General features: G+C 43.9%; 1 protein-coding gene across 8 annotated transcripts in view; it reads left to right on the top strand.

The window, feature by feature from the left end:
• Positions 1-20,134, top strand: part of NCOR1 (nuclear receptor corepressor 1) — a 161,358-nt gene that overhangs the window by 67,877 nt on the left and 73,347 nt on the right. For 5 of the 8 annotated variants that reach the window (XM_073668000.1, XM_073668003.1, XM_073668001.1 and 2 more), the window contains exons 8-13: positions 2,206-2,258; positions 5,418-5,484; positions 5,599-5,771; positions 6,123-6,255; positions 6,877-7,055; positions 19,208-19,262. In XM_073668000.1, coding sequence (XP_073524101.1) covers positions 2,206-2,258; positions 5,418-5,484; positions 5,599-5,771; positions 6,123-6,255; positions 6,877-7,055; positions 19,208-19,262 — 660 coding nt within the window. The remainder of the gene's footprint in view (positions 1-2,205; positions 2,259-5,417; positions 5,485-5,598; positions 5,772-6,122; positions 6,256-6,876; positions 7,056-19,207; positions 19,263-20,134) is intronic. The other 3 variants (XM_073668005.1, XM_073668007.1, XM_073668002.1) reach the window with 1 other exon arrangement.

Here is a 20,134-nt window from a genome sequence, read left to right as displayed (position 1 = left end):
CTCATAACACAAAAATAGCTTTTATTATACTCGCCTACACCGCAGTCCTGTCCGGGGAGCGTTGCTGGTCTCAGTCCGGCGCCTCTTCTCTTCTTGTGATTCAGTCCTCGTTTTTGCTTCGGGTGGATGACATGTCCTACATCATCCACACAGTGTCCCCCTTTGTGCTTCTGTCCAGGCGTACTTCTTTCTACCCTTCTGAGGGCAGAGGAAAGTTTTGTAGTACAGCAGGGCAGAAAGAAGTGTACCTGCGCAGGAGCGCAATGAGGAACACGGTGTGGATGACGTAGGATGCGTCATCCACCCAAAGGAAGAAGAGAGGAGGCTTCCGACCAAGAACAGCAACGCCCATCGGACAGTACTGCGCTATAGGGGAGTATAATAAAAGCTATTATTTCTGTTAGGCAGAGCATAATGGGGACATATAGACGACATACTAGAATGCTGTATATGAGGGCGTACTTTTAAATGGGAAAAATCTGATGATGGGTTCCCTTTTAAAGCAAACCTGTCACCATGAAAATGCAGTCCAATCTGCAGATATCATGTTACAGAGCAGGGATCTGGGCATCACTTACACCACTGCCCTTTCATGGATCTTTGGTTAAGTGGGCGGACCCATCAGTGATTGACAGCTGTGTATAAGTGTGTATACAAAGAGAACGGTCAGTCACTGATAGGACCGCCCACTGGACCAAAAATCCCAGGAAGAGCTGTGGTTTAAGTGATGAAAACACAGGTTATGCTGAATCTCTTCTTACAAAACTATATATCAATTTGCTCAGTAACACGGTGCCTGCAGAGTGGACTGCATTTTCATGGTGACAAGTTCCCTTTAAAGCACCACTCCAGAGACTCTTTATTTTCGTGCAGCGCTAGAGTGGTGCTGCTCTAAGTCCCCTGAGCGTAGTATTATACTTATCAGCCGCGGTCTTCATCTGTTATCTGCTCCGGTCAGTCTCCAGCAGTTTTTGACCTGTCTGATCACTCCAGTGTTTGCTGGACGAATCGGAAGTCACAACTCAGTATAAGTCTATGAGAACCAGAACGGGAGCAGAACAAGGCTCTCATAGACTTACATTGAGAACTTGTGACTTTTACCTCTGGTTTCTGGTCAGCCAGAAGCTGTGGTCACAAGATGGCACTGCGGGACCGGAGCCGCACTGGGGAGAGCAGAAGACAGTGACTGCTAAGTATAAGGCTAGAGTCAGGGAGCTTAGATTAGTAGCACCACTCCAGAGCTGAAATAAAAAGAAATGCTGGAGTGATGCTTTAAGTTTAACTTATTAAAGTAGTGGACAACCCCTTTAAAGTTGGATTGTGCAAAGGGCTTTTTTGTGAAGTGAGTGCTATAGTCACTTTACTGATCTATTGTGAGGAAAAGGCTCCGGATTATTGTAATCTAATAAAGTACAAATTATCCCACCACGAACACTCCCTCACCCCCCTCCACGTACCAAAAAAAGTAAATGATTACATGCTAGTTTCATTGCACTTTTCTCGTTAGAGATTCTGCGCGCAGGATGGTGGCTGACACGGACAGTAATGCTGAGCCATGTACAATGGGGATTATCTTGTTTTTAGTGATCCTAGAGATCGTCCTTTTGTTAAAACAGATGGGCCACTGTAAGGCTACGTTCACACAACCATAACGTTATTCAATAGAACTGATCAGATTTTTTTCACGGACCGAATGTCATCATGAAAAAAAAATGATCGCACCATGAACTATTCTCTTCCGATGTTTATTTCAGTCGTCCTTGTTATTGTGAATGTTCCTAACCGGGTCTGTAGTTTTCTATGTTTTAAAAGTAAAAATTGTACTTTAAAATTTTTTTTCCTCTTTATTTTTGTGTAAATCAAAGAAAATTGCTCTACCGTTTTGTCATTTCTAATCTGATTGGTGGAAGCTTCCCAATTTAGACTTTTCCAGCCCCTGTGAGGTGCATAGTAATTTTGTGTGGTTTCTTGAAGGCTTTTACTTTGTTGACTTTGTGAGCTATAAATTGGGGTAGAGCACCCTGTTGTGCGCCTGTTCTGTGCCGATAACATGACGGTATAATGATATATTGGGACTGGCCTGCAGGGAAAGGATTGAGCTCTTTTTTGGCCACCATTCATCCCAAGGTCTCACAATCTCTTAAATCTGTGATGAAATGCAGCCTTGTTTTATAACAAAGTCTTTTTTTTTTTTTGTTCCTTTAGCCGCTGTATAACCAGCCCTCAGACACCAAGGTTTACCATGAAAACATCAAGACGTAAGTATATAACGGGAATCGCCTTAAAGTTATGTTGCGGCAATCTCATCTTCACACCTTCCAAGGAGAAAAATAAATCTAGGGACTAGTGTTGAGCGAGTATGTTCTGTCCGAGTATGCTCGGCCGAGCTCCGAGTATTTACAGCTGCTCGGTGATATGGTTGAATCGCTCCCGTGTGCATGATTTGCAACTGTTTGACAGCTTTATTACATGAGAGCATTGTGTAAGAAATAGACATTCTTCACATGTATTAAAACTGTCAAACAGTCGCAAATCATGCACAGGGGAGCGATTGAACCATATCACCGAGCAGCTATAAATACTCGGAGCTCGGCCCGAGCATACTCGGCGAAAGGGTTAATAGGACTTACTCGCTCAACACTACTAGGGACCTTTTAATGGTGGAGCATAATGCATGCAAGTGTTTTTCAGAATTTATTTCTTTTTTTTGATCCAGCTCTTTGCTTGTAATGTGCGCAGCCGTGTCCAGTCCTTGGCCAAATGACTGCAATGCAGATACTGGATGCTTCAGTGCAGCACTACAGGCTGAGGGGCAGGTTTTAATGATGTGAATCTATCAGAAAGGAGAAGGAGGTCTTTCCTTTTTCCCATTCATGTTGAATCCCCTTTGAAAAAATAAGAAATCCTACAAATTCGCTCAAATATGACTTGTGCATTTTAAGCACAAAATTTAATGACTTATACAAATTTATCACCTTTTGGTATTTATCATCTGTTTCTATATTAAATGGAAGAACATGAGTCCCATGGACATGGTCACCATGGTGGGACCGCCGCTCCATATAGACGGAGTATATGGAGCAGCGGTCACACCTGGTTCCATGTCTGGTCCAGTCTTCCTTGGCAGCCGGGCTGGTCTTCCCTCCTGCGACGGCTTCCTGGGCTCCTGTAGCATTTACTCGGCCCCAGACGTCGATAGGCCACACAGAACGTCATGTCATGCGTCAGTTCTTGACGTCATAGGGCCTAGTAGATGTCAGTCTCAGAGGATTCCAGCTGTAGACGTGAAGCCTGCCATGGAGGACCAGACTGAACATTGATGCTGCCCTGATCCAATCTTTCTTTGCTCAACTCTACTGTGCACGTGTTACCCTGCTCCATTCACAGAGGGGTCATGGGACCCCTATTCTTGTGACCGGTGTCACAAGCGGCCTCTGTAGCAGTGGAAAAACGCAGGGGCACTGAAGCGGGCTGGGTTCAGCAATCATACAACCTACATTAAAGTAAATGCCAAGATCTAATCAAAAATATAAAAGCCGGCAAATCAAATATAGAACCTATATATAATATTCAAAAATAGGCAGATAGATGTTGAATAAAAACATGTACTTTATTGTGAATTGAGAATACAGAACACATGATACAATATAAAAAGGGGGAATGGGAAAAGGGAAAGGAAGGATATTAAACCAAAAAAGGGGGGTGAGGGGAATGGATGTGCACCAATTCATACACATATGCTTTTGCCTCTGATTGACTAAAATAATTATACCCACAATAGATTATAACTATGAAATCCAAACCACGATGAAAGAGACTGGAGAGAAATAACTTTTCTATTAATGGCAAAGTGCTAAGTGCAAGATTTCATAAATAATACCCATAGATTTGCATAATATTGTAAAGAGAATTTAATTTGGCCAATGCCAAGTGAATGTCCGCCACAAGGACAGTATGATTATGCAAACTATATTATACTAGATGGTGGCCCGATTCTAACGCATCGGGTATTCTAGCATATGTCTCCCGACCCTCCTTTATAATGCCCCATGCAGGAAGTCACATCCCCCCTATATAATACCCCATGCAGGATGTCGCTTCCCCCGTATATAATACCCCATGCATATAATGCCCCATGCAGGAAGTCACACCCCCCCCCTCTCCCTTATAATGCCCCATGCAGGATGTCACATCCCCCTATATAATACCCCATGCAGGATGTCACGTCCCCCGTATATAATACCCCATGCATATAATACCCCATGCAGAATGTCACATCCCCCCTATATAATGCCCCATGCAGGAAGTCACATCCCCCCCTATATAATACCCCATGCAGGATGTCACATCCCCCTATAGTGCCCCATGCAGGATGTCACATCCCCCCTATATAATACCCCATGCAGGATGTCACATCTCTCCATAGTGCCCCATGCAGGCTGTCACATCCCCCCTATATAATACCCCATGCAGGATGTCACATCCCCCGTATATAATACCCCATGCAGGATGTCACATCCCCACTATATAATGCCCCATGCCGGAAGTCACATCCCCCCTATATAATACCCCATGCAGGATGTCACACTTGTCCTCAGGAGATAAGCGGCCGTAGACGCTGATCTTCCCACAATAGCCGCATGTAGGTCAGCGGCGCCTGCGGTCGGGGGATATATGTTGCGAGCAGCCGGCTGCATCTCCCGGCTGCATCGCCGCTGACCTCCGTGCCGCACATGAGCCGCTAATGGCCGCCATGTTTTTTTGAAATGCCGCATCGCTGATTGGCCGCGGCCGGACCAATCAGCGACCCGGGATTTCCTAGACAGACAGACAGACGGGATAAGACAATTATATAGATAGATAGGGTTAATTAAACATTGCACAAGCCCAGAGCCAAAACAACATAATGAATATTGGTACATGATTGGTAAATTCAAAAATAAAGATTAGACCATATATCCAATAGCCCAAGATGTGTCATCATTAGTCAATTACAATCAATATAAATGAAAAGTTGATGAAATGTTACATCACTGATTGTATCAAGGTGAAATACTGACCTGTGGAGCACACCATATCCCCCTCCACCTACTCCAATGCACGTTTTGCTTCCTCTTTGCCTGGGTTCAGCAATCAGGCCAGCGCCAGCAAGCTCTATAGCAAAGAGCTTGTAAGCGCTGCGCTCCTTACCTATAAGTCTGGAGATCGCTGAAAGACTGCAGGAGAGGCCGGCACCTAACCTGAGCAAATAAAAATCCCTCCATTCTTTGGAAAGGAGGGATTTTATTAGCATGTAAATTGGACAGTTGTTTGCTTTTTACCAATTTTATCCATTTAGAGACAACTTCTTTAAGATCCGGAAAAAAACAATCGATTACTATTTATAATCCGCATAACATATGTCTGTTTTGTTCCAGGAATCAGGTGATGAGGAAAAAGCTCATTCTGTTTTTCAAGAGAAGAAACCATGCTAGGAAGCAAAGGGTGCGTATCGTTCCCGCTGTGGATGGTGCGATACCAGCTACTCGCTGCACTATCCATTGCCGTTTTTGCTTCTCTCCACGGAGGACCTGATGGCTTTCTTCTTGGGTTTTGCAGGAACAGAACATTTGTCAGCGTTACGATCAGCTGATGGAGGCCTGGGAAAAAAAAGTAGACCGGATAGAAAATAACCCAAGACGGAAAGCCAAGGAAAGCAAAACCCGAGAATACTACGAGAAGCAGTTCCCCGAAATCCGGAAGCAGCGTGAGCAGCAAGAAAGGTTTCAGAGGTAAGTCTTCTTCTCATAACTCTCTGGGCCTTTGGGGACTTTGTAAGGCCGTGTATTTCACGGTCACCCATCCATTTTCCTTAGTGCTATATAGTGCTGCTTTTCTTCATCAACTTTGCTGAAGAAATATATAGTGCCCAGCAGCTTTCCTGGGGGTTAGATTAACCAGACCCATCAACTGGATTATTATTGGGGAGAGGGGGCTTCTTTTATTTTCCCAGTCTGCCATTTATCGTTAGATGTATTCCCCTTGTAGTTCCCCTTTCCTTCTTTTCCATTACTTTATCGTGTTGATGTATTTGTTATATTTTGACTTGCCAACTTCTAGCCTCGTTCATGTTAATATGTTAGGTCTCAACCCCCTTTAAACGGTGTCCGTATGCTGTGTTTAAGGGTTGGTCAGAGGGGAGCTGGACTTTCTGCAACCATTGCTAGGAGCGAACACGAAATCTCTGAGATCATTGATGGCCTCTCTGAGCAGGAGGTAAGTTAATTTATAAAAATGTTTTCCGGACGTTAAAATACAGATCAGAACATCATAAAGTTATAATTTTTTTTTTTTATTGAATCCGTCAAGCTGCGGCATTGCTGCCGGACATGCCCAATCCTTCTGTAGATCCGCCAGCTGAGTGCTGCAATGCAGGGACGTGGAATTGACTTCATTTGTCTGCTTTTATCATTTCCATGTGTGCTACATTGTGGAAATTCAAGTCTGAAAACAGCCGTTCTCTACCGTCGCATTTATTTCCTTCCCTACGACCTCTCCTATGACTTACATTGCACTTAATATATGCCCATGGCACCAGAAATACCTTTACACTGTAACCCTTTCATGGTTGGCTCATTCTCTATTTTATTGCCCTTACGTTTTTTCTTCCAATAGCTATATATATATATATATATATATATATATATATATATATATATATATATAATATTATATACTCGCGCGGATAACCACTGAAATACCAGCGAAGTGCTAAACTACATGTAGTACTTAGATCAGAAATTTTTTTACACTTTCATTTTGTATTTTTTTCCTCTGTGCCAATTTTCCTTTGTACCAGATGAAATTTTTTATCTTACTTTTATTTGGCATTTGCAGAATAATGAAAAACAAATGAGGCAGCTCTCCGTCATCCCTCCCATGATGTTCGATGCGGAGCAGAGACGGGTGAAATTCATTAACATGAACGGCCTGATGGAAGATCCAATGAAAGTTTATAAGGATCGTCAGTTCATGAACGTCTGGACAGATCACGAAAAGGAAATATTTAAAGAAAAGTAATTGCTTTTTTATTTAGTTCATTTTTCATGTTGTCAAGGTTATTTCTATATAGAAAATATGTTAATGTCTCTGACGACGTTTCTGTGTTTTTTGTTTTTTATTAAAGTGGTTGATGGCGGACGTAAAGATGTTTTCTATCTAAATGTAACAAAATAATGCAGGTTATGAAGTCTGCATTTGTATGCTTATTTCAGTTCACTTGGCTCCATTTCTGCATTCATTTTGACATTGTTGCAAAGCTTCCTCGCTCTCTGTGTCAGTGATGTGTATGAAGAGGCTGTCTATCTAGCTCAGATCATTAACCAAGCCACTTCCGTTTATGGCTGATGGGAGACACACAGAAGGGGGCTGGCTTAGCTAAGGACCTGAGCCTGGCAGCCGGCTCCTTCTACACATCATCAACACAGAGAGGATGAGGAAGCTGGCTCCTGTGTTGGAGCAATGGCAGGAGGAGGCCTTCCTAAGCTACAGAACCAGCCCTGAAATCGGGATAGCTGTGCAGATTTACATTGTACCCTTAAAGTGCAACTATCATTAAAGAGACCGTAGCAGGTGATACATGCTGCCCAATCCACGGAAGCATGGATCATGCACTTACTGTATGATCTCAACTAGGAATGTTTGTCTCTCAAACCCTACTGCTTGTCAGAGGCAAAACATTATTAAAAGCCGGTGGCTTCTCTCCGTCCGCTGCTCTGGGTTAACAGGATTCTGCCTATACGCACACGTAGACAGAGACCTGTCAGTGCAGGGCAGTGGGTGGGAAGAAGTCACCGGAAACCCGCCTGTCCAACTAGTCTGCCGCACGGCTTTGTCCCCAGCGGCTGTTGAAGTGTTTTTTTTTTCTGAGAAACGCCACAGCGTTTCAGAGTCTTAGCCAGTGCCTGATGCATGCTGGCCAAAGATTGTGCAGCATGGACAGTATCAGCTGTCAGGCTCCCTTTAAACACTTTTTATATAATAAATCTAAATATAATTGTAAATATATAAATACAGTTGTGCTCAAAAGTTTACGTACCCCGGCAGAAATTTTCCTTTCTTAGCCTTGTTTTCACAGAATATGAATGATAACAAAAAACTTTTTCTCCACTCATGGTTATTGGTTGGGTGAAGCCATTTATTGTCAAACTACTGTGTTTTCTCTTTATAAATCTTAATGACAACCAAAAACATCCAAATGACCCTGATCAAAAGTTCACATACCCTGGTGATTTTGGCCTGATAACATGCACAGAATTTGACACAAATGGGTTTAAATGGCTACTAAAGGTAACATCATCACCTGTGCCCTGTTTGTTTGTAATCAGTGTGTGTGCATAAAAGCTGAGTGAGTTTCTGGGATCCAGACAGACTCATGCATCTTTCATCCAGCCACTGACATTCCTGGATTGTGAGTCATGGGGAAAGCAAAAGAATTGTCAACGGATCTAGTGGAAAAGGGAATTGAACTGTATAACACAGGTATACAAAAAATATCCAAGGAATTGATAATGCCAGTCAGCAGCGTTCAAACTGTGATTAACAAATGGAAAATCGGGATCTGTAAAAACCAAACCATGGTCATGTAGACCAACAAAAATTTCAGTCACAACTGCCAGGAAAATTGTTCGGGATGCAAAGAAAAACAAATAACATCAGCTGAAATTCAGGACTCTCTGAAAACTAGCGGTGTGGCTGTTTCAAGATGCACAATAAGGAGGCACTTGAAGAAAAATGGGCTGCATGGTCAAGTTGCCAGAAGAAAGCGATTACTGCGCAAATGCCACAAAGTATCTTGCCTACAATATGCCAAACAGCACAGAGACAAGCCTCAAAACTTCTGGAGCAAGGTAATTTGGAGTGATGAGACCAAAATTGAACTTTTTGGCCATAACCATAAACGTTACATTTGGAGAGAAGTCAACACAAGGCCTATGATGAAAGGAACACCATTCCTACAGTAAAGCAAGGAGGTGGATTGCTGATGTTTTGGGGATGTGTGAGCTACAAAGGCAAAGGAAACTTGGTTAAAGTTGAAGGAAAGATGAATTCAGCACGTTATCTGTAAATACTGGAGGCAAATTTGCACTCATCAGCCCGGAAGCTGTGCATGGGACGTACTTGGATGTTCCAACATGACAACGATCCAAAGCACAAGGCCAAGTCAACCAGTCATTGGCTACAGCAGAAGAAAGTGAAGGTTCTGGAGTGGCCATCTCAGTCTCCTGAGTTCAATATCACTGAGCCACTCTGGGGAGATCTCAAGCGCGCAGTTCATGCTAGACAGCCCAGGAATTTACAGGAACTGGAGGCTTTTTGCCAAGAAGACTGGGCAGCTTTACCATCTGAGAAAATAAAGAACCTCATCCACAACTACCACGAAAGACTTCAAAATGTTATTGATGATAAAAAGGGGCAATACATGGTATTAAGAACTGGGGTATGTGAACTTTTGATCAGGGTCATTTAGATGTTTTTGGTTGTCATTAAGATTTAACAAGAGAAAAAACACAGTAGCTTCACAATAAATGGCTTCACCCAACCAATAACCATGAGTGGAGAAAATTTTTTTTTGTTATCATTCATATTCTCTGTGCTGGGTTATGTAAACTTTTGAGCACAACTGTATGTGTGTATTGTAAGGCGGCGGTGTTCACACCGTACAGTAACTGAGGCAGTGACCCAAGCAAGTCCAACATAAGCAGCTTTTATTCAGCAAGCTCACAGGTAAATGAGAAAGTCCTCTGTTTCGCAGCCGGGTTAACACAAGTCCATAATCAACGGATGCCGGGGGCAACGGCCGCGCCGGGCCGCTCAGAGCCTGACTGGTTCAGAGCCTTCCCAGGCGTGGGTTCAGCTACACACAGGCCGTTGAGCTTTCCTGCTGTGCTCCTAGCAGGTCCCAACACTGAACTAATCCTTAGTGCAGGGTTTTTAAAGGACCTGTGGCAAGAGCCACTGGAAAACCCGGGTTGGAGGGAGGAGGCCGCCCCACTGCCTCCTGTAGCCTCCCCCAAGAAATGAAGGCCCTGCCGGGTTTTACTTAATCTGTCTTAGCCAGATAGCCTGACCAGGTCAATGCTCACCTTCCGCAGCTGTGTCTGTGACTGCAATTCACACCAACGGGTTTAATAGGTCTCTGTACACATTCTGGGCGATATATAACGTCCCTCGTATATGATCCCGGTCACTGCCTCACATATCCCCCCCTCTGTTCAAACTTGTGGGTTTGAAGACTTGACACCATACAGGGTGCCCGGGACAGGTCATCCGCATTTGTCTGTGACTTTCCAGCGCGATGTTCTACAGAGAAACTGAAATTTTGCAGTGACAGGAACCACCTGGTGACTCGCGCATTCCTCTCTTTGGCGTTTCTCATCCATACCAAGGGTGAGTGGTCCGTCACCAAGCGGAACTGACGCCCGAGCAAATAATAACGCAGCGATTCCAAGGCCCACTTAATAGCCAATCACTCCTTCTCTACCACGCTATAGTTTTTTTCTGCCGGGATAGGCTTTCTACTCGTCACCATTCACTTTTTGTGACAATACCACCCCGAGGCCTACCTTTCAAGAGATCGGTCAAGGCCGCCATTCTCCCAGCAAAATTAGGTATAAACCGGCGGTAATACCCAAGGATGCCAAGGAACGCCCTCATCTGCTTTGTACTTAACGGTTTAGGCCCGTTCTTAATGGCCTCAACTTTATTGATTTGGAGCTTGATAACTCCTCAGCCAATCACATACCCCAAATATCGGGCTTCCTCTAGCCCTATCGCACATTTTTTTGGGTTTGCCGTTAACCCCATGACTCTGAGAGAATCCAGCACCGCTTGTACCTGGGATAGGTGCGTATGCTAGATGGTGCTAAAGATCATGATATCATCTAGATACGCAGATGCGTACTCCTGATGAGGCTTGAGCACTATGTCCATCAGCCTCTGGAATGTAGCCGGGTCCCCATGTAATCCAAAAGGTAAGACCACATAGTGATATAGACCCTCCGGAGTTATGAAGGCGGTCTTTTCCTTCGCCGATTTCGTGAGAGGTACCTGCCAGTAACCCTTTGTGAGATCGAGCGTGGTAAAGTACTGAGCCTGCCCCAGTCTCTCAATCAGCTCATCCACACTGGGCATTGGATAAAGGTCCAACTTCAATTTCCGGAAATCGTTACAGAAGTGTAACGATCCGTCTGGTTTCGGGATCAGTACGATGGGGCTAGCCCACTCACTCCGTGATTCTTCGAGGACGCCTAACTGGAGCATTTGTTTTACCTCAGCCGTGGTGGCTTGCCTCCGGGCTTGGGGGACCCGGTATGGTCTCATTCGTACCCTTATCCCAGGTTATGTCATGTTGGAGAATCGTAGTCCTACCCGGTAGCTCTGAGAACACGTCGGTATTCTGCTTCCGTTGCTGCTGTTTAGTGAGAGCATCACTTATCCTGACCTCTCCCCGGGACGCATCCCTGGCTGAAGGTAGAGAACTCTCTGACATCATGCCCGAAGTGACTTGTGTAACTAAACACTCTCGATCTTTCCAAGGTTTTAGTAGGTTTACATGATAAAGCTGCTCTGGTTTCCTCCTTCCGGGCTGATACACCCTGTAATTTACCTCCCCCACCTTTTCTCGAACTTCATATGGCCCTTGCAATCCGTTCAAAAGGTACCTCTATCACTGGCAGAGGTAATAATGGGCAACAGAAACTTGCGGTGGGTGTGGTCAGCTGACATTTGGGGCAGGATTCACAGTACTTTTGGACCTCCGCGTAAATCACAGGCCAAAAGAACCGCTGCAAGATACGCTCTTGCGTCTTTTTAACCCCTAAGTGTCCACCCAGCAGGTGTGTGTGCCATCTCCAGAACCGCCCGACGGTACGACTGAGGTACCACTAACTGTTCCACGACCTCGTCCCTGATTTTGTCTACCCTATAGAGCAAATCGCCATTGACCACCATGCGTGAAAACACAGTATCTGCTCCGGGCTGTTGAGCTACGCCATTTACCTCTAACACCCTTTTCCGCGCCCAAGTCAGGGTGGGATCCTGTAGCTGAGCTGTCCCAAACATGCCCCGGGACACATCCAGCTCGGGGATCGATGGGGTCTCCTCGACCTCTTCTGCCTCTTTCTAGGGGAAACCTATCGGGGTCACACTCTGTCCCTAGGTTGGACACCCCTACGGCAGGTACCCCTGACTTGGGTTCTTTGGGTACAGCGCCTGTAATAAATTTTACCAGGGGAGAGTGGATTTTGGTTTTCCACAGAGTCCAGAACAGTTGCAAGTCTCGTCCCAACACAATCCCATAGGGAAGAGTTTTTACCACCCCCACCACGTTTCATGTCTCCACATGGCGTGGACAAAACTACCTCTGCGGTTGGGTATTCTCGGAGGTCCCCATGGATACACACAACCCCGACTGTCTGTCCACTGGGGTTATCTCCTGCCACCAGCGACCCATGTACCAAAGTCACTAGACTCTCCTTGTCTAGGAGGGCCTCCGTAGGGTACTCATTAACCAGTACCTGGCACAGTTGGGGTTCACTGTCCGGGGGGGTCGGCACTCGCAGTGCAGACGGTCTGGGAGTACATTGAGACCCGGCGGTTATACCCTCAGTCCCATGGGCTCTGTAGTCAGGGGGCGGTTAGCAACCATGTGTCCCTGCCCCTGACACCTCCAGCACCTAATGGTGGAGGTACTGTACTTATGACCGTTTGGGAGGGAACCAGTCTCCTGCCACTCTCACTCCGGGGTACCCCTTCCGCACGAGTACAGTGATGACTGTCCTCAGCAGAGGTATGCGACCCCTTTCTCGGTTCCTGGGTTGGCAGGGTCCGGCGTGACAGCCGCGAGGGGGCAGAGTCCTGTATAAAGTCCTGAGTGGCCAAGTACCGCTTGATCAGGCTGACCACCTGGTCGAGGGTGCCGGGGTCCCGTTGCCCCACCCACCGTTGGATAGCGGCCGGCAGAGTCCTCACCAGCCGGTCGACCACCACCCTCTCCACCATCTGGGCTGGAGTCAAAGACTCAGGCTGGTGCCACCTCTTTACCAGCTGAAAAAGGTCATAAGCCTGAAAAAGGCCCATGAAAATACGCGCTGAGCCCTCACGTATGTATTGACCCCCAGACGGGCAAGGATCTCACCTTTGAGCCTCTGGTAGTCCTGGGCGCCCTCCTGACTGAGGTCGAAGTAGGAGTTCTTGGCATCGCTGACCAAAAACGGAGCCACCACTTCCGCCCACTGGCCGGCTGGTAGGTTTTCCTGCTCTGCTGTGCGTTCATAGATGGTAAGGAAGGCTTCCATGTCGTCCTCCGCTCCCATCTTCCTCAACGCTGAGCGAACCTTGTCCCGGGCCTCTCGACATTCCGGGGTTGATGTCGTCGGCGTCTCCTGCAGGGCTGTGAGCTGCTCATTGGTGTGCTACTGCTTGAACTGCTCCTGTCGCTGCCGCTGCGTGAGGACCAATTGCCTTAACAGCTCCTCCATTTTGTCCATGGGGTTAGGCCGAAAGGTGGCCGGCCGGATTGTGGTCATGCAGCTGCCGGTGGGGTATGCCTCAGTCACAATGCCCGCATTCTCCACCAAACTGTAAGGCGGCGGTGTTCACACCGTGCAGTAACTGAGGCAGTGACCCAAGCAAGTCCAACATAAGCCGCTTTTATTCAGCAAACTCACAGGTAAAACAGAAAGTCCTCCAGTTCGCAGCCGGATTAACACAAGTCCATAAATAACGGTTGCCGGGGGCAACGGCCGCGCCTGGCTGCTCAGAGCCTGACGGGTGCAGAGCCTTCCCAGGCTTAGGTTCAGCTACACACAGGCTGTTGAGCTTTCCTGCTATGCTCGTAGCAGGTCCCAACATTGAACAACACTAATCCTTAGTGCAGGGTTTTTAAAGGACCTGTGGCAAGAGCTACTGGAAAATCCGAGTTGGAGGGAGGAGGCCGCCCCACTGCCTCCTGTAGCCTCCCCCAAGAAATGAAGGCCCTGCCGGGTTTTACTTAATCTGCCTTAGCCAGATAGCCTGACCAGGTCAATGCTCACCTTCCGCAGCTGTGTCTATGACTGCAGTGCACACCAACGGGTTTAATAGGTCTCTGTACACATTCTGGGGGATATATAACGTCCCCCGTATACGATCCCGGTCACTGTCTCACTATATATATATATATATATATATATATATATATATATATATATATATATATATATATATATATATTATACACACACAAACTGCCAAAATTGTTGGTACCCCTTGTTTAATGAAAGAAAAACCCACAATGGTCACAGAAACCACTTGAATCTGACAAAAGTAATAATAAATTAAAAATCTATGACAATGAACAAATGAAAGTCAGACATTGCTTTTCAACCCTGTTTCCACAGAATTTTTAAAAAAGTTAACTCCATGAATGTGTGTGTACATATACAGTACAGACCAAAAGTTTGGACACACCCTCTCATTTAAAGATTTTTCTGTATTTTCATGACTATGAAAATTGTACATTCACACTGAAGGCATCAAAACTATGAATTAACACATGTGGAATTATATACTTAACAAAAAAGTGTGAAACAACTGAAAATATGTCTTATATTCTAGGTTCTTCAAAGTAGTACAAACTTTTGGTCTGTACTATATATATATAATACATCCACAGAGTGAGCGAGAGATGAATTAATCTATTTAGAGCCATAATCTATATTTTTAATAAACATTATATCCATCTCTGTATATATCTATCTATCTATCTATCTATCTATCTAATGTGTGTGTGTATATAGATAGATAGAAAGAGAGATGTTTATGAGAAATAAAATGTTTATTGCCAATTATAGTTTGAAAGTGGAATTAACCGCTTTAAAGCCCATGACGTACTAATATGCGTCTGTGCCCTGGGACTTAAGAGCCTGACCCTTATTAGTACATCATCGCGATCGCGCGCGCACACAGACCGCGTGCGCGATCGCCGCCGGGTGTCAGCTGATTGTCACAGCTGGCACCCGGTACTATGCGCAGGGAGCGGTCCCGCACCGCTCCCGGCACATTAACCCCCGCAATGCTGCGATCGAAGTCGATCGCAGCATTGCGGTGGCTAAGGGGATGTGATCGCAATTCTCACCTCCTGTTCCGGTCTCCAGCGCTGTCCGCTGCGGCTTCCCGGGTGTTGCCATGACGACCTGATGTCGTCGTGACAACATCCGGGTCACCAGACAGCACCAAATAATCTTCTCACTGTGCAGCGCTGACTGCCTGCATGGCACAGGGATGGTGCTCCATCCCTATGCTATGCAGGCGATCAGAATAAAAAAAGTGAAAGTCCCAGAGTGGGACAAAGTAAAAAAAACTCTCAGAAAGTGAAAAAAAAAAAAAAAAAAAAAATTTGTAAAAGTATATAAAAAAAAAAATAATAATCCACCAAAAATAAAAATATAATGTACCCATCAATAAATATTATTCTGAAAAAACAAACAATAAAAGTGCACATATTTGATATCGCCGCGTCCGTAACGACCTGACCTATAAAACTGTCCCACTAGTTAACCCCTTCAGTGAACACGGTGAAAAAAAAAAACGAAGCAAAAAACAATGCTTTATCATCATACCGCCAAACAAAAAATGGAATAACACGCAGTCAAAAAGACGAATATAAATAAAAATGGTACCGCTGAAAACGTCATCTTGTCCCGCAAAAAACAAGCTGCCATACAGCTCCATCATCCGAAAAATCAAAAAGTTATAGCTCACAGAATAAAGCGATGCAAAAAAATATTTTTTTATATAAAATAGCTTTTATTGTGTAAAAGCGCCAAAACATAGAAAAACGATATAAATGTGGTACCGCTGTAAACGTACTGACCCGAAGAATAAAGCTGCCTTATCAATTTTACCACACGTGGAGTAGAATAAAAAAATAAAAAAAAAAAACAATTCCTGAATTGTTGGTTTTTGTTTATTCTGCCTCCCAAAAGCTGGAATAGAAAGCGATTAAAAAATGTCATGTGCCTGAGAATGGCACCAATATAAACGTCAACTCATCCTGCAAAAAACGAGCCGTCACATGACTCTGTCGGCCAAAATCTGGAAAAATTATAGCTCTCAAAATATGGCGATGCAAAAACTAGATTTTACAAAATATGTGTCTTTTAGTGTGTGACAGCTGTCAATCATAAAAACCCGATATGATTCTGGTATCTCTGTAGTCGCACCGACCCGAAGAATAAGGTCGTCTAATCACTTATACCGCACTAGGAACGGCGTAAAAAATAAACGCTAGGGCTAGGGCTGGGGTTGTTGTTTTTTTTTTTTCAGAAGTAAAGAAGAAAAAAAAAGATGACGATATGGCAACTAGTGTTGAACGCAGGTGCTCGCTACTTGAGTTTGCATTGAGTATCCCGGGTGCTTTAGTCTCCGCCCCATATGCTTCGCGGCCAAAAGATCCTCGTGGGGATTGCCTGCCATGCACGAGCGATCCCCGCATGTTAACCGTGAAACATGCGAGCGGGGACTCGAGCATTTCACTTAAGCACCCGTCATACATGGTGCATACCTGAGTACCCGATGCAAACTCAAGTAGAGAGCACTTTCGCTCAAGACTAATGACAACTTATTCAATATGATGACCTAATGTCATCAAATTCTGTGTCGTACCTCTGGGTTCAAAATGTTCACTATACCCCTTGATAAAATCCTTGAGAGGTGTAGTGTCCAAAATGGGGTCACTTGTGGGGGGTTTCAACTATTTAGGGACATCAGGGACTCTCCAAACACGACATGGCGTCCGCTCTCGATTCCAGACGATTTTGCGTTCAAAAAGTCACACAGTGCTCCTTCCCTTCTGAACTCTGCCATGAGCCCAAACACTGTATTTTCCCCACATATGGGGTATTGGCGTACTCAGGAGAAATTGCACAAAAGTTTTTGGGGTCCATTTTCTCCTCTTACCCTTGTAAAAATAAAAAAATTGGGGCTAAAACACCATTTTTGTGGAAAAAGTTTGATTTTTTTATTTTCACGGCTCCATGTTATAAACTTCTGTAAAGGACTTGGGGGTTCAGGGTGCTCACCACACATCTAGATAAGTTCCCTGAGGGGTCTAGTTTCCAAAATGGTGTTACTTGTGGGGGGTTTCCACTGTTTAGGCACATCAGGGGCTCCCCAAATGCAACATGGCGTCCGCTAATTATTCAAGCAAATTTTACATTCAAAAGTCAAATGGCGCTCCTTCCCTTCCGAACCCTGCCGTGCGCCCAAACAGTGGTTTTCCCTCACATATGGAGTATCTGCAGGAGAAATTGCACAACAAATTTCGGGGTCCATTTTTTCCTGTTACCCCTGTGAAAATGAAAAAAAATTGTGTCTAAAGTTTTTTTTGTGAAAAAAGTTAAATGTTCATTTTTTTCTTCCACATTCCAAAAATTCCTGTGAAGCACCTTGAAGGGTTAATAAAGTTCTTGAATGTGGTTTTGAGCACCTTGAGGGGTGCAGTTTTTAGAATGGTGTCACTTTTGGGTATTTTCTGTCAGAAAGGCCCCTCAAAGTGACTTTACATAAGATGTGGTCCCTAAAAAAATGGTTTTGTAAATTTTGTTGGAAAAATGAGAAATCGCTGGTCAACTTTTAACCCTTATAGCTCCCCAATAGAAAAAAATTTTGGTTCCAAAATTGTGCTGATGTAAAGTAGACATGTGGGAAATGTTATTTATTAACTATTTTGTGTGACATATCTCTCCGATTTAAAGGCATAAAAATTAAAATTTTGAAAATTGCTAAATTTTCAAAATTTTCATCAAATTTCCATTTTTTTCACAATTAAATGCAAGTGATATCGAAGAAATTTTACCACAATATGTCCCGAAAAAACAATCTCAGAATCAGCGGGATCCGTTGAAGCGTTCCAGAGTAATTACCTCATAAAGTGACAGTGGTCAGAATTGTAAAAATTGGCCTGGTCATTAATGTGCAAACCACCTTGGGTTGTAAAGGGGTTAAATAAAACTTAAAGGCGTATTCCCATCTCCATGGTCCTATCCCAATATGTAGTAGGTGTAATAATATTATTAGTAAATACCTCCAATTAGAAATATAGTATAGTTCTTCTGATTCGCTATGTATCTTACCCCATGTGCAGGGCATTGCAGTAGCTTAGATATCTATGGTTACGCCCACTCATAAACTGAGAATTAGTTGCTTGTGGTCATAACAATGGATACCTGCTACAGCAATTCCCTGCACATGGGGTAAATGATATAGTGAATCAGAATAACTATACTAAATTTCTAATTGGAGATATTTGCTAATATTATTATTATTATTACTACACCTGCTACATATTGGGATAGGATCTTGGAGATGGGAATACCCCTTTAACGGGGATGTATTAACCCCTTCGACCCCGGGCAGTTTCCCATTTTTATTCCACAGTTGTTTTTGGGGCTTTTTTTTTTTTTTTTTTTTACCATGTTCACTAAATGCTAAAACTGATCTGCCATTATGATTCTCCAGGTCATTACAAGTTCATAGACACCAAACATGTATAGGTTCATTTTTATTTACGTGGTGTAAAAAAAATCCAAAGTTTGTTAAAAAAAAGAAAAAAAAAAGACCTGTAGCATCTCCATTTTTCGCGATCTGGGGCCGGATGAGGGCTTATTTTTTGCGCACCGCGCTGACTTAATTTTTTTATTGTTTTATTTTGAATTGTGCGAAAGTGGCGTGATTTGAACTTTTAGATTTTTTTAAATTTTATTAATATGTTTCAAAACTTTTCTTTTTTTTTTACTTTACACTAGCTTCAATAATCTCCATGGGAAAATAGAAGCTGCTATAATCAGATCGCCTGTGTGTAGCAGAAATGTTCACTGACCTCCTGGTAATGACAACCCCAGTGGTCTCCTGCAGACCCTGGCTTGTCATGCCAACCCATTGGCGACCCGAAGTTATGTGACACGGGCGCCGATGGGCGGGACCCATGACATCCTTCTGATCGCGATTCCAGCTGTCATGTACCCGGAAAGGTGCGGGCTGAGCGCCGGAACCCGCACCATAGGGAGAGATCCGACATGTGCCATACAAGTACGGGACATGTTAGAAAGGGGTTAATGGTTTGCTATATTGTTCCTTCCATTGTATTGCTTTTATTTCTTACTGTATTTTTCCTTTCATTTGGTAGATTTATGCAACATCCTAAAAACTTTGGACTCATTTCTACTTGTCTTGAAAGAAAGGTAAGTTGCATTTGTATGTATTACTTTGTTGCATTAAAAAAAAAAAAAGTCTGCTGCTGAAATGTGGATGCATTTTTGGTATAAGGAAACTTTTACAAATAGCAGCAGGATCCAAACCAATACTTCACACACAACTTAGTCCTCAACCCCCTACACATAAATTGCTTTTGGAAAAACTTGCCTTTTTGATGAAGATGGAATTAGTGGAGGCGTCGGGGCTTCTCTTCAAAAGGAACATAAGAGTTCAACATTTCTTTAACATTTGGGAGAGTTTTATAGAACTTTTATCTTCCCTCATTCGTAAATCCTTGCAAGATATTGTTGGACCACCCACATGGTTTCAGCAAAGGCTGTAGATGGCTGATATTCTTACCTTAATTTTCCACTACTGGTTATGTCTGCGATAAGGAGACACAAAGCCCCTCACTACAAGGATGAAATCCTCTACAATCACTATCAATTTCCTTGATCAGAGAGAAGAGGAGACCTGGGCAATTGTTATTGGCGCTCATTTCACGCCACTTTTATAGCTTACTTTATTGTTCATTAACCTATTGCACAGCAATTTATATTGCTATGTTGACTTAGATCAAAAAGTTTATACAGTACAGACCAAAAGTTTGGACACACCTTCTCATTTAAAGATTTTTCTGTATTTTCTTGACTTTGAAAATTGTACATTCACACTGAAGGCATCAAAACTATGAATTAACACATGTGGAATTATATACTTAACAAAAAAGTGTGAAGCAACTGAAAATATGTCTTATATTCTAGGTTCTTCAAAGTAGCCACCTTTTGCTTTGATGACTGCTTTGCACACTCTTGGCATTCTCTTGTCTCCTTGTAGGCAGGAGACACGGGGGACATGT

This window comes from Phyllobates terribilis, unplaced genomic scaffold (genome assembly GCF_046119375.1).
Source record: "Phyllobates terribilis strain yellow unplaced genomic scaffold, ASM4611937v1 Scaffold_2__4_contigs__length_985480577, whole genome shotgun sequence".
Taxonomy (NCBI): Eukaryota; Metazoa; Chordata; class Amphibia; order Anura; family Dendrobatidae; genus Phyllobates; species Phyllobates terribilis.
Note: the sequence above shows the minus strand (reverse complement) of the source record. Positions and strands in the feature narration are given on the sequence as shown.